Source organism: Grus americana, chromosome Z, assembly GCF_028858705.1.
Source record: "Grus americana isolate bGruAme1 chromosome Z, bGruAme1.mat, whole genome shotgun sequence".
Lineage (NCBI taxonomy): Eukaryota > Metazoa > Chordata > Aves > Gruiformes > Gruidae > Grus > Grus americana.
Window position 1 is genome coordinate 20,931,911 of NC_072891.1, and position 17,855 is coordinate 20,949,765.

The following is a 17,855-nucleotide window of genomic DNA, read 5'->3' on the forward strand; positions in this document are numbered from 1 at the left end:
CAAACGCCATCACTCCAGACATCCCCCTTCCTTCCTTCCCCCAGTCCCTTATATGCTGAGCATGACGCCATATGGTATGGAATATCCCTTTGGTCAGTTGGGGTCAGCTGTCCCAGCTGTGTCCCCTCCCAGCTCCTTGTGCACCCCCAGCCCACCTGCTGGTGGGGTGGTGTGAGAAGCTGAAAAGGCCTTGGCTCTGTGTAAGCACTGCTCAACAATAACTGAAATACCTCTGTGTTATCAACACTGTTTCCAGCACAAATCCAAACTAACCCTATACCAGCTATTATGAAGAAAATTAACTCTATCCCAGTCAAAACCAGCACAACTAGACATCCTCTAGAGAGGTCAAACCACAGAAGGAAACCCAGACCAAGGCTTTCTGTTGTGTACAGTGAAACCTAACTTCAGGAGCACCTTGGTATGTTACGTTGCGATAATAAGCACACTGTTAGATGAATATATTGAGACAGGCTTATAATTCTGATGTACAGATTGTGACCTTAATTTCCCATAATCTTTTACTTATTTTTTGAAATTGCCAAATTGTGTCACTGTAAATAAACTGCATAAACTAAGCAGTTAAATACATAATCTACGCTGGAACTGCTTATCTGGCAAGTGAGTTCTGTAACGTAGATATGTTGTGCAGGATTTTTTTTTTTATAGAATTGACTTCACTGAATTGTGAACTTTGCTCTGTTAGTTCTCATTTTTGACAGGATGAAAGATTTTTCAGTTGTTTGCCAGTGTACCTGATGATTAGTTCCTAGCATTACTGGCTCAATGAGAACTGAGTAAACTTCTGTGACTTGCAATTATTTTTGGTTTACTACTAATTCTTCAAAAAGTTAAATTAATACTTGTGTTCTATACATACTGTGGAAATGAATTTTTCACTGTAAGCTTATTTTTGTGGATTTTTTTCAAGGAAAAAAATGTCAACCATTTGCAAGGAAATAGAAGTTAATATATATGTATTGAAACAATGTATATACAAATTTTATTTTTAAAATATATTGTTCATGAACAAATTCAGAGTTCCTGCAAACTTTTAGACACACAGCAACTGTAACTTAAATTTTTGCTATGAATAGTAAGAGTTTTGCACACTTAAACAATATTACAGAATATTAAAATTGTGTCTTTTCACTACATGTTGTTTAAGTCTGGAGTAATTTTTTCTGGCAAAATCTCTGGTTATATCCATTTAAAAATTAAGGTGGGGTAAATAAAATGGAAGCAACATGTAAAACAGGGAAAATGTGGTTGTTTAGTTTTGGGGTTTTTTTTAAATCCCCGTGTGATATGTAGGTATGTTAGTGTTTGTGTTAGTGGCAGAAAATTCTTGAGTAGCTGCTATATTCTGTTAGGTTTTTTTTTAGTTTTACATATGTTCATCAAATAGTATTTACAGTTATCTGTAATCGGCTAAAGACTACCTTGTAACTCAATACTCTGAAAGGAGTGTGATGGGAAAAAAATATGTGGGTAGCTTTCAAAATATAAACAAATCTTAATTTTTCAAACCCAAATTGTAAGTAAAAAACCAAAGGTTTGGTTTTTAAAGAAGCCTTAGGCAAAAAAAAAGTAAGTGCCCAAGGCTGCGTCTTTCAATCTCTAATTGGTATCCGACCCAGTTTTGAAAAGATGTCGCGTGTTTTGTGACTTTCCCTTTCACGTCGACAACGTGTTGTCTGTACTCAGTGCTTCTAAAAATTTGGTTGCTTAATATTCAGACCAGGGTTAAGGAGAATGATTCATGAATAGACTATCAGTAGTCAGAAGTGACTGTTTCAAACTGGAAGTTAATCATTTTTTGCTGTTAAAGCCTGTTCTGAATTCTGATATGCCACTTTGACAATCACAAATATCTATTTTTATAGTATGAAGGATGAAGAAGAACAGATGTGCCCCATTTGTTTGTTAGGCATGCTGGATGAAGAGAGCCTGACTGTGTGTGAAGATGGCTGCAGGAACAAATTACACCACCACTGCATGTCAATATGTATGTTGTCATCTTTGTCTTGTTAATTTCTGGTGACTCTAAGTGTGCAAAAGTATTATAACTTAGTATGTTTTCATTGGGTTTTTTGTTTGTTTTAAAAGTAAAAACCAGAAACCTGCTCTTAAGTGATGACCAGTAGCTCTTGTGAGAGTTTGGTATCATTTGGGTACTATTGATACGCCCAATTTTATCAGCTATTCACAGATCAAATTTGTAGTTTGATGCTTTGAAAAAACTTCAAGGGTAGAGGTTTGAACTTTTTACCTGTGTGAAAAGATTATGCCCAATTAGAGCAATGTTAGGAACAGACTTTTAGCCCCCTGTGACTTGTCATTAGAATACATGAAAATCATCTACTATCAGCCAGGATTATATAGTGAATTACAGAGTATACTTCTATACTACATTAAATGAAGTATATAAATAGTTACAGTTTGCTTTAACAAATAAAAGTCCATCTCTGATATTTTAATACTTTTGAAAACATATTTCCTATGTTTCAGGTACAAAAAGAACTGCATTTTTGTTCATAACTTCTAATATTAATTGTAGTGCTAAACTGAAGCATTTCTGCATGCAAAAATGTTTACATGCCCATATTTATCAGGCTGCTGCAAACAGCTTCATTGAGAAGCATTTATCCTGAAACTAACGTTCTTCAGTAAAACTTGGAAATAGTAATGCGAGCTTCTGTAAAACTGAAGTACTACTTATCCTGTTGCTGTATTCCAGGGGCAGAAGAATGCAGAAGAAACAGAGAGCCACTTATATGTCCTCTTTGTAGATCTAAATGGAGATCTCATGATTTCTATAGGTAAGGATTCAGTCTGTGTATAACAATTTGTTTCTGGATCCTTAGTTGATGTTCCTAAATATGCTGAAGTATTTACTTCAGTAAATGTTTCATTTGCTAATCCACATTACCTGTTGTTAATCTGTAGTCATGAATTGCCAAGCCCTGTGGATTCTTCTGTTATCCGTGTGGTTCAGCAGCAAACGCAGCAGCAATCTACAGCTGGATCACAGAGAAGAACCCAAGACAGCAATTTTAACCCTACTCATTATGGGGTCCAGCAGATCCCTTCTGCCTATAAAGATCTGGCTGATCCATGGATTCAGGTAATTTTACTTTGTAAAAGAAGCTTCAAATGTAAAACCTGATTTTGAACTGTCTTGCTAGATGGAAAATAAGGATGTGATTGGTGACAGCCAACACGGCTTCACTAGGGGCAAATCATGCCTGACAAACTTGGTGGCCTTCTGTGACGGGGTTACAGCGTCAGTGGATAAGGGAAGGGCAACTGATGTCATCTACCTGGACTTGTGCAAAGCATTTGACACTGTCCTGCACGACGTCCTTGTCTCTAAATTGGAGAGACATGGATTCGATGGATAGACCACGCAGTGGATAAGGAATTGGCTGGATGGTCGCACTCAAAGAGTTGTGGCCAACGACTCAATGTCCAAGCGGAGAATGGTGACGAGTAGTGTTCCTCAGGGGTCAGTACTGGGACCAGCACTGTTCAACTTCTTTGTTGGCGACATGGACAGTGGGATCGAGTGCACCCTCAGCAAGTTTGCCAACGACACCAAGCTGTGTGGTGTGGTCAACACGCTGGAGGGAAGGGATGCCATCGAGAGGGACCTTGACAGGCTGGAGAGGTGGGCCCATGTGAACCACATGAAGTTCAACAAGGCCAAGTGCAAGGTCCCGCACGTGGGTTCGCGCAGTCCCAAGCATGACTATAGGCTGGGCGAGGAATGGATTGAAAGCAGCCCCGAGGAGAAGGACTTGGGGGTGTTGATTGATGAGAAGCTCAACATGAGCCGGCAGTGTGCACTTGCAGTGTGTCCTGGGCTGCATCAAAAGAGGTGTGACCAGCAGGTCAACGGAGGTGATCCTGCCCCTCTACTCTGCTCTGGTGAGACCCCACCTGGAGTACTGCGTCCAGCTCTGGGGGCCCCAGTACAGGAGAGACATGGAGCTGTTGGAGCGAGTCCAGAGGAGGGCCACAAAGCTGATCAGAGGGCTGGAGCACCTCTCCTGTGAGGACAGGCTGAGAGAGTTGGGGTTGTTCAGCCTGGAGAAAAGAAGGCTCTGGGGAGATCTAATTGTGGCCTTCCAGTATCTGAAGGGGGCCTACAGGAAAGATGGTGAGGGACTGTTTATCAGGGAGTGTAGTGACAGGACAAGGGGTAATGGGTTTAACCTGAAGGAGGGTCGATTTACATTAGATGTTAGGAAGAAATTCTTTACTGTGAGGGTGGTGAGGCACTGGAACAGGTTTCCCACAGAGGTTGTGGAGGCCCCATCCCTGGAAGTGTTCAAGGCCAGGCTGGATGAGACTTTGGGCAACGTGGTCTAGTGGAGGGTGTCCCTGCCCATGGCAGGGGGGTTGGACTAGATGATCTTTGAGGTCCTTTCCAACCCAAACCATTCTATGATTTGTCAGATCAACAATTCAAAAATTTATTCTGAATCTGATCAGTTTTATGGTTTGTTATTACTGGAAAGAATTATGTTTAACTTGCATCAGAAGAGAAGGCTTTCCATTCTTGTTTTAACTGGTGCTTCAGTTTTGGACTCCATCTCAGGCCTTGTATTAAAGGTCCATGTAATAAAATGCAGTATTTTTAACTCTAGTTTTGGTTGTGCAGGTGTCATATAAATACAAAGTTGGCACTTACTGTTACCCAGGTTGTGTTGCAGGAGCCAAATGGCCAAAATAAAATAACCACTAGAGCCTAGAGGTGGGTTCAACTGAGTGTGGGGTCACACTCTTAAAAGTGGGAGAACTTGTATTGCCTGTATTTCTGTTGTAACTTTTGTATGGTGTAGCCGGACCTTGGTTTCAGGGCTGTTTATATCATTGTCTAGAAACAAACTCTGTACTGGATAATTAAAATTCAGAGTGAATGAAACCATCCATACAGTCATTGTCCCACTTGTCTTAACAGAGTCTTTGGAGAACCAATGACTTATCATTTATGATGTTTCATTTCTATGACAGAATCTTTTTTTAAAAAACTGTACCTTCTGACACATTTTTGCTGTCAGACTTCTTAAGGTGATTTTTCCACCAGCAACATTTCATTGCTCTTTTTGATTGCTTTTCTCTTCATAAGTTACTTAATCCCATAATCACAGATTGGTAAGGGTTGGAAGGCACCTCTGGAGATCATCTAGTCCAGCCCTCCTTCTAAAGCAGGATCACCTAGAGCAGGTTGCACAGGATTGTGTTGCAGTATTGTTGTGGTTTAGGCCCAGCCGGTAGCTGGGTGCCACGCGGCCGCTCACTCACCCCTCCCCCAGCGGGATGGGAGAGGAGAAGTCTAACAAAAGGCTTGGGTCGAGATAAGGACAGGGGGAGATCACTCACTAATTACCGTCACGAGCAAAACAGACTGAATGTAGAGAGGAGATTCATCTAATTTATTACTAGGCAAAACAGAGTAGAGCAATGAGAAAATACAATCAAGTCTTAAAACACCTCCCCCCACCCCTCCCATCTTCTCGGGCTCAACTTCACTCCTGGCTTCAACCTCCTCCCCCCTCAGCGGCACAAGGGGGCAGGGAATGGGGGTTGCGGTCAGTTCAGCACACATTGTCTCTGCTGCTTCTTTGTCCTCAGGGGGAGGACTCCTCTCAACATTCCCCCGCTCCAACATGGAGTCTCTCCCACGGGCTACAGTCCTTCACGAACTGCTCCAGTGTGGGTCTCTCCCACAGGGTGCAATCCTTCAGGAGCAAACTGCTCCAGCGTGGGGTCTCTCCCACAGGGTCACAAGTCCTGCCAGCAAACCTGCCCTGGCGTGGGCTCCCCTCTTCACGGGTCTACCGGTCCGGCCCGGACTTGCTCCAGCGTGGGCTTCCCACGGGCCACAGCCTCCTTCAGGTGCCTCCACCTGCTCCGGCGTGGGGTCCTCCACGGGCTGCAGGTGGAATCTTTACACCCCCTCATCCTTCCTCCATGGGCTGCAGGGGACAGCCTGCTTCACCATGGTTTTCACCATGGGCTGCAGGGGGATCTTTGCTCTGGTGTCTGGAGCACCTCCTCCCCCTCCTTCCTCACTGACCTTAGTGTCTGCAGAGCTTCTTACATCTTCTCACTCCTCTCTCCGGTTGCAAAAGTTTTCCTTAACTCTTTTGTTTTCCTTCTTAAATATGTTATCACAGAGGCGCTGATTGGCTTGGCCTTAGCCAGGGGCGGATCCATCTTGGAGCCGGCTGGCATTGGCTCTATCAGGCACAGGGGAAGCTTCTAGCAACTTCTCACAGAAGCCACCCCTGTAGCCCCTCCCACTACCAAAACCTTGCCACACAAAACCCAACACAAGTATTATTCAGTTTGACTCATGTAATGTTGCTTTTTCCTTGACAGGTATTTGGAATGGAGTTAGTTGGTTGCTTGTTTTCTCGAAACTGGAATATACGAGAGATGGCACTAAGACGTCTTTCCCATGATGTTAGTGGTGCTCTGCTACTGGCTAATGGTGAAAGTACAGGGAATTCTGGAAGTAGCAATGGAAACAACACAAGTGCTGGAGCGCTAGGAGCAGCTAGTGGGTCATCTCAGACCACCATCTCAGGAGATGTGGTGGTGGAATCTTGCTGCAGTGTGCTGTCCATGGTTTGTGCCGACCCTGTCTACAAAGTGTATGTTGCTGCTTTAGTAAGTAGCTGTTTACTTGTATTCTAGTAATTTTGAAATTACTTCATTTTTGAAGGGGAGGAAAAGGGAGGAGATACATGAAGTCAGGAATCCTAGTAATTGTTGTTGAGCACCATTGGTGACTTAACTTTTAACCAGCATCTGAAAGTGAGATGAATAAAATCCTCATCAAGAGTGAAATGTCATGACTCCACTGGCCAGATATAAGGAAATGCTTGCTACAGTGCAATGTATTAACAGTACTTGTATGACTAGGTTCTTTCCAACCTCAAAGAATACATACTAACAATGAATATGTAGTAAACTCTTCATCCTTTGAACATTTCACTGATGTTTTGCATGCAATTTATGTAAAACTATTTACAACTCTTAAGAAAAAAATGAGTAGCTAACTTGATTTCATATGTATTGCTTTTTTCCTTTCTGTTAGAAAACTTTAAGAGCCATGCTGGTATATACACCCTGTCATACTTTGGCAGAGAGGACTAAACTACAGCGACTTCTCAAGCCAGTTGTAGAGACGATATTAGTTAAATGTGCAGATGCCAACAGGTATGATGTCTCATGAACTCCAAATTCATTTTGGATTGTTACTGAAATGTCTTGAAGCTTCATTTCACAGAATCACAGAATGGTGGGGTTTGGAAGGGACCTCTGAAGATCATCTAGTCCAACCCCCCTGCTAAAGCAGGATCACCTGGAGCAGGTCACACAGGATGGCGTCCAGGCGGGTTTTGAATATCTCCAGAGAAGGATACTCCACAGACTCTCTAGGCAGCCTGTTCCAGTGCTCGGTCACCCTCAATGAAGAAGTTTTTCTTCATACTGAGATGGAACTTCCCTGTGTTCCAGTTTGTGCCCGTTGCCCCTTGTCCTGTCGCTGGGCACCATTGAGAAGAGTCTGGCCCCATCCTCTAGACATCCACCCTTTAGATATTTATAAGGACTGATGAGATCCCCTCTCAGTCTTCTCTTCTCCAGACTAAACAGACGCAGCTCTCTCAGCCTTTCCTCATACAAGAGATGCTCCAGTCCCCTCATCATCTTTGTAGCCCTCTGCTAGACTCTCTCCAGTAGTTCCTTGTCTGTCTTTTTTGCTGGTATTTGTTGCTATTTATGTGCAACTAGGAGACCATTTTTAGTTGGTGGTGAAATAAAATGTGTGGATTGTGTCAGTATATCATGTTTTTGTTAAAGTCTAATTGCTATGAACAAACTTCTGTCTTGAAAGATGTAGGTTTTGAAGACACCTGATTGTATTTTTCCAGGACTTACAGATCTTAAATGATATTGTGCTTTAATAAGGCCTTTTTTCCTCCCCTTAAAAATAAAGGAAGATATTAGGTGCAGTCATCATCCTCTCTATCTCAGTTAATATTGTTTTGGTCTAATTCTCATGACTCACCTTTAAGCAATCACCAAGTCCCCTTCAGCAAGTACCAATCACATATGTTTCCTACTTCAGCAAAATCTGTTGTATATCTGTGCCCTGAAGTGTTAACCTAACACTGCTATTTTTTATTTTGTAGTGTAATGTTAGGAGATGGCTATTCTGAGTGAATACCCTTGGCATTTCTGGCTTGTGTAGGCCTTGTCTTCCTGTCCCAAGCTACCCTGTTTGTTCTGCCAGACCAACCATTTCTTCCCCTGTACTGTAAACAAGGTGCAGAAGTCCACCAGCTTGATTTTTGTCTCTTTAGGTTTAGTTCCTAAGCAGCATTGCTTCTGAAGTGGCAGCTGGAGATGGCCTGGCAGTAGTCTAGCAATAGAACATCTAAAGTTAAAGGTATAAGTGAGATAGAACTGTTCCTTGTGTCGCTGGATTCCTGGATTTGACCTGTTTTTGCAAAAGGATGAGGTCCTGTTTGGGGTTTTATGTATTTATTAGTGATACACATTACACTTCTGGAAGTATCCTTGTAAAAAATGTCAGAACTATTGGTAGCTTACAGATAGAGGATTATAGAAATGTATTAGAATAAAGTGATGTGAAATAATTTTCCATGCACAATTCCAAGCTAGTGATTATTGAAATGTAATGATTAGACTGTTTTTTCCTTGAAAGCATCTAAGAGTTATTTTTTGGTTTTAATTTCTTACAGTCGAACAAGTCAACTTTCAGTCTCAACGCTATTGGAGATGTGTAAAGGCCAAGCAGGCGAGCTGGCAGTTGGGAGAGAAATACTTAAATCTGGTAATAATAGCTCTTCAGTATATTTACTTGTAATTGTAATTCAATTACATATGAAGTGTTTTAAATTTAATACAGGATTTATCCAATATCAGTATGGCAAAGAAAACTATTTGTCTCAGCAGTTTGGCAGGGGGGTAATTTGGGTGTACAGTGTGTATTTTTGCATGATATAGTTCTGATTTTTATTTAGATGATAAGTTAGATTATGAACAGATCTAATCCTTATTTTATCAATTTTTTTTATAGGATCCATTGGCATTGGTGGTGTGGATTATGTCTTAAACTGTATTCTTGGAACCCAAACTGAATCTAGCAACTGGCAAGCGCTACTGGGGCGACTTTGTCTAATAGACAGACTTCTGTTGGAATTTCCTGGTGAATTTTATCCCCACATTGTCTGTGGAGATGTTTTACAGGCTGAAACTGTAGTAGACAGGTACTTGCTTACACTATGTGACTATTACTCTTCATAGTTGAATAATGTTGGTGATTTCTAAAAAAAAAAAAAAAGTTGTTGTAATTCCTGTAAACAAGTAGTATATATTTATATGCAAAAGTGTGTTTACTTTATGGAGTAAATGACTGCCTTTTTTTAAATCTTCTGACCTGTGAATCACCAGTTCAGCAATAAGTCTCCTTTCTACTGCAGAACTGACAGCTTAAATACATTATTTTGAAATGGCTTTCTTGGCACTATTTAACTAGAGCATATCTGTTCCTTTTTTTAGGTATAAGAAACTCCTCTCCCTCTTAACTTTCGCCTTGCAGTCAATTGACAATTGCCACTCGATGGTTGGTAAACTATCACGGAGAGTATTTTTGAGTGCAGCAAGAATGGTGGCAAGAGTGCCCCATGTTTTTGTAAAGCTGTTAGAAATGTTGAGTGTGACGAGCTCAACTCATTATGCAAGGATGCGTCGACGTCTAATGGCAATAGCAGATGAAATGGAAATTGCAGAAGCCATCCAGCTAGGCATGGAAGAAATGCACTCTGGAGAATGTCAACATGAAGACTTTTTGCAGCTCCCTGTACCAGATAACTCTCCAGAAACTACAGAAAGTAATACTCCTAACAATACTGTCCAGTTATCAGGGAAAAGTGGGAAAGGTTTAAGTGATAAAAAACTGAGTGCCAGTCCAGAGGACATTTCTGAGATGCTGGCTGGCCTTGCTGTGGGACTTCCTGTTTCATCAGTAACCACTGAACAACCAAAGCCAGCCATTCAAACAAAAGGAAAGCCCCACGGTCAGTGTTTGAACTCTTCTCCTTCATCCAGTCATTCCCAGTCACTATTCCCAACGCTTCTGTCTCCTTCAAACCCATCTGTACCAGCTGGCACTGTAACAGATGTCTCTAAACTCAGACCTCAGGGATTTGTTCCCTGCAAAATCCCTTCATCTTCTCCTCAAACACAGCGGAAACTTTCTCTCCAGTTTCATAGAAACTGTTCTGAAAATAAAGAACCAGAGAAACTTTCTCCAGTTTTTACCCAAGCCAGGCCGTTGCCATCCAGTCACATACATAGGCCAAAGCCATCACGACCCACCCCAAGTGATGCGAACAAGCAGGGAGAAATCTTAAAAACCAGTATGACACTTGACCTGAATGATATTTCACAGTGTGATGGCAATAGTAGTAGTAGTAGCAGTGCAGTTATACCAAGTGAAGAGACAGTGTTCACGCCAGTAGATGAAAAATGTCGATTGGATGTTAATGCAGAGCTCAATTCCAGTATTGAGGACCTACTTGAGGCCTCCATGCCAACAAGTGATGGCACAGTTACATTCAAGTCTGAAGTTGCAGTTCTTTCTCCTGAGCGGGCAGAAAATGATGACACTTACAAAGATGATGTAAATCATAATCAAAAATGCAAGGAAAAGATGGAAGCTGAAGAGGAGGAAGCTTTAGCTATTGCTATGGCAATGTCAGCATCTCAAGATGCCCTGCCAATAATTCCCCAACTACAGGTTGAAAATGGTGAAGATATCATAATCATTCAGCAGGATGTAAGTATATATATGGGAATTTAGCGTAAGTCTTAATTGAGGTTCACTGACTTTATAAAGCACTGCTGTTATATTTCCAAAGTCACATAAAACACAGAGGTACTCAGTACCCTCTCCTCAGAGTTGAAGTATAAGCAGTCTGCCAGTTGACCATGCTAACAGAATCCTTCCATGGTTATTAACAAGTTTAGAGAAGGTAATTGGAAGAGAAATATCATGTCATGTACCAACCTTTAAAATGGCAAAGGAAGTGTAAAAGTGGGGAAAACAGGACATGAGAACAAAGTTTTTAAGCAGGAGTAGAATTGTACTGACACTTAATGCTGACTTACTTTGAAGGCAATTGTACAAAACCAAACTAGTTTCTGAAAGAGAAGGCAGAGTTGGAAGATATCTTGTCACATCTTGAGAGACGTGATGTGAGATACTTGAGAAGTCAGAAAAAAGATATTTGTTTGCAAATAGACAAAAGCACAAGAAATAATAATAGACACAGGAGTATTTTAATCGTGATCTTTGGCATGAGGTAACAACATTTGAAGCATAAAAGGAGATAAATTAAATAGAAAGCATGATTTTGGTTGTGTTTACTGTAGGTGCTAACTAAAACCTTAACTAGATGTGAGATCAGGAATAGAAAATAAAAGTCTTGCTCCTGTTTGTGTCCTTAAATCTTGCCTTTCATCTTCAGGTAGGAACATAGAGGAGGCGCTCTGTTCTTGCCTACACTCAGAATATGTGGGTGATGGAATACACTGGTGGTTTGGTCTCAGCTGAAACATGTATAACATGCAGTACAAAGAACTGTAAGGGAGAAGAGAGGCATATAAGCTTGCATATTTCATAACCTTCTGGAATGTCTACATTTTAGATGCATGCTAGTAAACATGGAATTGATTTGGAATTTAATTTGCAGACACCAGAAACCCTGCCTGGACATACCAAAGCAAAACACCATTACAGAGAAGATGCAGAATGGCTGAAAGGTCAGCAAATTGGTCTTGGAGCTTTCTCTTCCTGTTACCAAGCTCAAGATGTAGGAACGGGGACATTAATGGCTGTAAAACAGGTAAATGCTTCAAATACTTCACTTTCTTGAGTATATTATGCTTGTTCTTCAATAATTCTTTGGAATATTAAATATAAAAGCTCTCGGCTCTCACAGACTTCTTGCATTCCTTGCTTCTTCTGCTTCCTGTCATGTGTTCTCACATAATACATAATAAAAATCCTTTATGTGCATGGTATTAACATAAGAAGTGAAAAAATTGAAAATATTAAAATGAAAAAAGTACTGTAGGTTTTTATACATCCATTTTCTTTCATAGTTCTTCAAATGCATTTTTACTTTTATCAAGTTCATAAACCAGTGACAGGGTTAGGAATGGAGCCCAGATCTCTTGATTCCAAATTGATGCCCTGTTTGCAAGGTAGCTATTAAAAGTAGTTTCCCCTTACTTGTCAAGACTTTTTTCCTAAAGCAATTTAAGCAGAGGAAATATAGTTTAATGCTTGTCTTCTCTGATCCAACAGCCAACTTTGAGGCAAGTATTTTTAATATTTGAATTAATAGATACAGAAGCGTGACTGAGAAAAGAGGCCCAAATGCACATGCTTCACTCAAGATTTTTGAAGGTTCTAGATGTGAGTAAATCTTTCACACGTAAGGTGCCCTAGGTCTGAATCATGATACCAACATAGAGAGAATCTTCATCCTAACATTTTGTTACTAATTCTGGAATGAACTTATACCTATGGAATTGATCAATTTCAAAACATTTAATCAGGGGAAGAATATCTTCATCAGCTATTTCTCCCTTGAAACTCTCTTGCTTGTGAAAGAGTAGAACTGTCCTCGTAATCTTTGATGTTCCTCCTGAAGAGATTATGATGATTCTGATGCCCAGGAGACATTCTCTGCAGCATACCATTATTTCAGAATGTAGTATGGATCAGAGTTGGGTTGGCTCCAGTTCCATTACAGGACTTCTGATCTGCTTTTTTTCTTCCCCATATCAGATTTCTGGGATAAGACGTTTAGTTATGAAACAGATAGTATGGTTAAACTGGTAAAAATCTTATAAATAACAACACTGTCAGAATCACATTTCAGGCCTTATCTTTCCTTTTCTTCAACATCTGGAAAAAAAGTCCTAGTTTAAGCAGAGGAGAGTGAAGAGGGAAGTATCCCCATTCCATACTTGGAGAGATTTTTGCTGGTATTTCCCTGGAAGATCACTCTCAATTTTCTATGACTGTCTCACAAGGAGATATGTTCTCAGCTGAAGCGACTTGAAATAAAAGATTACTTGCTATTTCCAGGTGGCAAAAAGGGATGGAAAATCATCCATTCTTGTTACTGTACTGAAGGCAGGGTGGGGGGGAGGTTTACAGGACTGGTAATTATGTACAGTAGATCTGAATACCATGTTTCAAAACAGGTGACATATGTCAGGAACACATCATCTGAGCAAGAAGAGGTAGTTGAAGCACTGAGAGAAGAAATAAGGATGATGAGTCATCTGAACCATCCTAACATTATTCGAATGTTGGGTGCTACATGTGAGAAGAGCAACTATAACCTCTTTATTGAATGGATGGCAGGTAAACAACTACTATACCAAAGAAAATGAAAATAGCAGTTGAGTCTGGAACTATGTAGATTCATACTGCATTTTGCATCAATGCAACACTGCAGTTTACAAATTTGGATTTTCATTGCTGTTGGTAACCAGTACAAAGGCCTACTTACAGAACAGTTCAAGTGGTCGTAGCAATATTCTTTGTGGTGCATCCTTTTTTGATTTGGAATTTTCCGTACCTAATCTGTCATACAGTTAAAGCAGTTGGAAGCCCTGAACAAAAATTCTACTACTTTTTCCTCCATTTCTGAACCTAACGGAGAAGATAGAAACTTTGAGAGACAGGCACTTCAGTTGGAAATACATTAAACTGCTAGATTTTCAGCGTACCTGTGTAAATTTATTTTTAAAAGTAACTGTGCTAGGAAGTTTGGAATACTTGTAACTTGTCTTTGTCCCAAGCATTTTCATAAAAATTGTGTGAAGTGACATGCAAAGACATTTAAGAACTTAGAGTAAACTTCTAATAATAGGTAGTAAGCAGGATCCTTCGGGGAAAAAGATGTTCAAATCTTAAATATATTAAGTGGTAATTTAGTAATAAATAGTGAAATCTTTTCATTATTGTGCAGAGTAGGGAAAAGAAAGTCTATATCCTTTTTTTAAGGAGATTAATAAATCTTATGAATGGATTGTGTGTTGTTGCTGTCCAGTTATCATGACTAGATTTGGTGTTTTATATGTCCTTATTTCTTACTAAAGAAAGCATTACACTTATGTTCTTTGGCAGAAACCACTTAGCACTACCAGAGTACTAACAAACAAAGCCCAAGTATGTGTTATTACAAGCAGTAGTGCAGAAAATATTTTCTCGAAACTAAGGGTGTTTAACTTTTTTAAAATATAATTTTTTTGAAATAATAGTTAGATAACAAAATGTCAGGAATTATTTACCTCATTCAAGCCCAAATTATATTAGAATACTTTGAGAGGCACAATGGAAATACAAAATCTTGAGGATCTATATATCAGTTTTGGAAAACAGGAAGGTACTGCTTTTCGTTACTTCTCTATTTGCTTCTATATATTGGTACTTGGATGGTAACAACAGTAAATTAAGATCCTCAGAGGGAGCACTTACTGGAGGCTGTACATATCGATTGCCCCAAAGAAAGCTAGTGTTCTGCTTAAACATTAACGCAAAACGTGGATAAATATGTGTAGTTTTTAATCAGCAACAGTACTTTGTATACTAAGGGATTTGTACATTCTTTTAAGGAAGTATAGAATTAAGAAGCATGAAGATTTATGTCTAATGTGTACAGTTCTAGGTAGGAAGTAATTAAGTAACCAAATATATTACTTTTTGCCTATGAAACTTTTTAATGTGGTTTTTGGGGGGAAGAAATCTAGTTATAAATTAGGAATACCAATAACAAATTCCAATTTTAGGAGGCAGTGCTGTATTCTAGTAATACAAAATATGTGTTGATAAAATGCATTATTTTTTTGTCTTCTAGGAGGTTCAGTTGCTCATTTGTTAAGTAAATATGGAGCCTTCAAAGAATCAGTTATTATTAATTACACAGAACAACTGTTACGTGGCCTTTCTTACCTCCATGAGAATCAGATAATCCATAGAGATGTTAAAGGTGAGAATTATTTAGAATGTCTTTTAAACAGGAATATTCAGAAAACAGCATCTATTTCAGCTTGAGACCTATTGCTTTTCTCAGATACCATCTCAAGAATGGTATTTCTGTTAGGTTTGTCTAATCATTCTTAAGAACCTTTAGTTAGTGAAATTAATCAGAATGTTCATAGCATGCTTGGGGATATTTGCTACCTGTGCTGATAATTTAGAAAAATTGATTTTCTGAGTTTGTTCAAATAAAATATGAAGTTGCCATGTGGCTTTAAATATGGCTAGTTAAATTAAATGTTTACACTGAAATGATAATAAAATTTGTGTTTTCTTCCTTCATCCTAATTGACCATAAATACAGTTGTACTATGTTTGATCAAAATGTTGACTTTACTGGGAAATACCAGTCTTACTAACATTTTCACTTTAATGTGACTATAACTGTCCACGAACTGAAGAGATATCCAGATAAGTAGCAACATAGTGATGGCAAATATTTGTCTTTTAATATTTCTCCTTAAAATAGGAAAACTTTCAATTGTTCTATAATTCTCTTCAAGACAACTCAAAGTTGCTGAAGGATGAAATATGTTTTAAATTCACAGGGAGCTGCAGGCAATAAAAACCTCCGGGGTTTTAGGTTACCATTTTCTTTCATTATTCTGTCTCCAGGCATTGTTCCAGAATCCTGTGTTTGCCCTACTTTGTCTAGTTTGATTGCTTCTCTAAATCCATCAGATAGCCTTAAGCTGTGTGCAGTGTCATTCAGGCATAACAGAAAAGTGACATTATTAGACTTTGTCCTTTTACATTTTCTTGATATTGGGGGTGGGGAAGGTCAACCCATTTATAGTTTTGAAATGGAGGGAGGAAGAGTGTGTGTTCATCCTTTTGCCTTTAATAGAAAGCCAACTAGCAGTATTTTTATTATGCTGTTGACAGGTGCCAATTTGCTAATTGACAGCACAGGTCATAGATTAAGAATTGCTGATTTTGGAGCTGCAGCCAGGTTGGCATCAAAAGGAACTGGTGCTGGGGAGTTTCAGGGACAGTTGTTGGGAACTATTGCGTTTATGGCACCAGAGGTAAGAAACTGGTTTTGGAAGTTACTTCAAAAGGTTTGTTTGAACTCTTTAAGCTAATTCATATACATAACTAAAAGAAAATTGCTGTAAATGCTTCAAATGTATTTTAAGTGTACTTGTTCTAAAGTACAGAAGTGATTCCAACATAGCAATAATGGCGTTTCATTCTTGCTGTCAAAATTGTTTTAAGTAGTTTGTTACATCTATTGTAAGTATTGTTACTAAAGCCCAAATGACATTTGGTCAAAAGCTAACTGTTGCAAGGTACTTTGCTTTGCCCCTTGATCAGGCATTTTATTTAGTAGTTCTACAGCTGTATAAATCTTACGGCATTTTCATCACTGATCACTCTCTCAACTTGAAATGTTTATCAGAATGCACTTAGTTGATTTTTTTTTTTTTAAATCTAAATTACTTAGAGTTAAGAGACTTTAAAGTGGATAATCTGAGCTTTGGTCTGTCTGTTCAGGTTCTGAGAGGTCAGCAATATGGTAGGAGCTGTGATGTGTGGAGCGTTGGCTGTGTTGTTATAGAAATGGCCTGTGCTAAACCTCCCTGGAATGCAGAGAAACACTCCAATCATCTTGCTCTGATATTTAAGGTGAGGTATTTTGTTGCTACAAATATGCTACAAAAGATGCTGACTAATTTCATATACAGTGATGTAAATTTTAGAGAAGTATACAAGTAGTAGGGGTTGTTGCTCTTTATATTGGAGCTGTTACTACAAAATCAATACATGATATCAACATAATCATACTTGTTTGTTAAAAAAAAAAGGTACCAATACAATAATATGCAAAAAAGCTCTGTTCTAAGATACAAATACTTAGTGTAAAAGGCTGAAGAAAAATTTGGAAATAGAGTTGGTCTTGGCTTTAAGCAGAAGATAGGGATTTAAACTTTCTTACAATACTGTAAAATACAGGAGTAAAAGTAGTATTTCTACCATAAATCATTTGAGTGTATTAGTATTTTATAGCAGGGAATGTCCTTTGGTAAAAACTTGATGTTCCACATTCAGATTTTGCTGAAAGATACCTATGATTGTGCCATGCTATATATAAATATTGCCCCTCCCTTTTCTAGGCCATCCATTTTGGCATTCATGTTTCTTACTAAAATCAACTAGGTATATTTTAATTCTAAAAGTCTAGTTGAACTGTAGGCATGAATGAAGAAAATACTGCCACAAGTGAAGAAAGGGATTAACATCTTCACTAGCATGAGTGAAGAAAATGTTTCCACAAAACAGAACTAGCATAGCAGTATTCAAATATGCTCTAATTTTAAAGTACAAACCCCTTGTGATAAAATATGTAATTGTCTTGGTTCTGTGTGCGTCAATGTGGGGGTCCCACCCCTAGTGTTCACAATCATCTTGCTTAATTTGATCTAGAGAAGATAAAAATTAATTTGGTTGGGAGTGATCTGTATCTATCTGAGAAAGATTGCCCTTTGGAGTGGTAGCAGAAATACAGCACAGACAATGCAAGAGAGGATATCCAGCCTAACCTATCATAATGTAACATCACTCAGCTTAATATATCTCTATGTTGGCTTATGCCAGTTAACAGTGATGACAACTAGTAGACTAAGGAATACCCCATATATATGGCATGAGAGCTTTTCTTACAGCCTGCTCAGCAGATGGTTGCTGC

The 17,855-nt window shown here is 39.1% G+C and overlaps 1 protein-coding gene across 6 annotated transcripts in view; it reads left to right on the forward strand.

The window, feature by feature from the left end:
• The window catches only part of MAP3K1 (mitogen-activated protein kinase kinase kinase 1), a 64,213-nt gene that overhangs the window by 43,386 nt on the left and 2,972 nt on the right, over positions 1-17,855 (forward strand). For 4 of the 6 annotated variants that reach the window (XM_054810090.1, XM_054810088.1, XM_054810091.1 and 1 more), the window contains exons 7-19: positions 1,887-2,008; positions 2,741-2,822; positions 2,950-3,127; positions 6,391-6,681; positions 7,112-7,233; positions 8,784-8,875; positions 9,122-9,311; positions 9,604-10,882; positions 11,799-11,951; positions 13,324-13,486; positions 14,985-15,116; positions 16,052-16,194; positions 16,664-16,795. In XM_054810090.1, coding sequence (XP_054666065.1) covers positions 1,887-2,008; positions 2,741-2,822; positions 2,950-3,127; positions 6,391-6,681; positions 7,112-7,233; positions 8,784-8,875; positions 9,122-9,311; positions 9,604-10,882; positions 11,799-11,951; positions 13,324-13,486; positions 14,985-15,116; positions 16,052-16,194; positions 16,664-16,795 — 3,079 coding nt within the window. Of the gene's footprint in view, positions 1-1,886; positions 2,009-2,740; positions 2,823-2,949; positions 3,128-6,390; positions 6,682-7,111; positions 7,234-8,783; positions 8,876-9,121; positions 9,312-9,603; positions 10,883-11,798; positions 11,952-12,455; positions 12,527-13,323; positions 13,487-14,984; positions 15,117-16,051; positions 16,195-16,663; positions 16,796-17,855 lie in introns of those variants that run through there. The other 2 variants (XR_008574676.1, XR_008574677.1) reach the window with 2 other exon arrangements.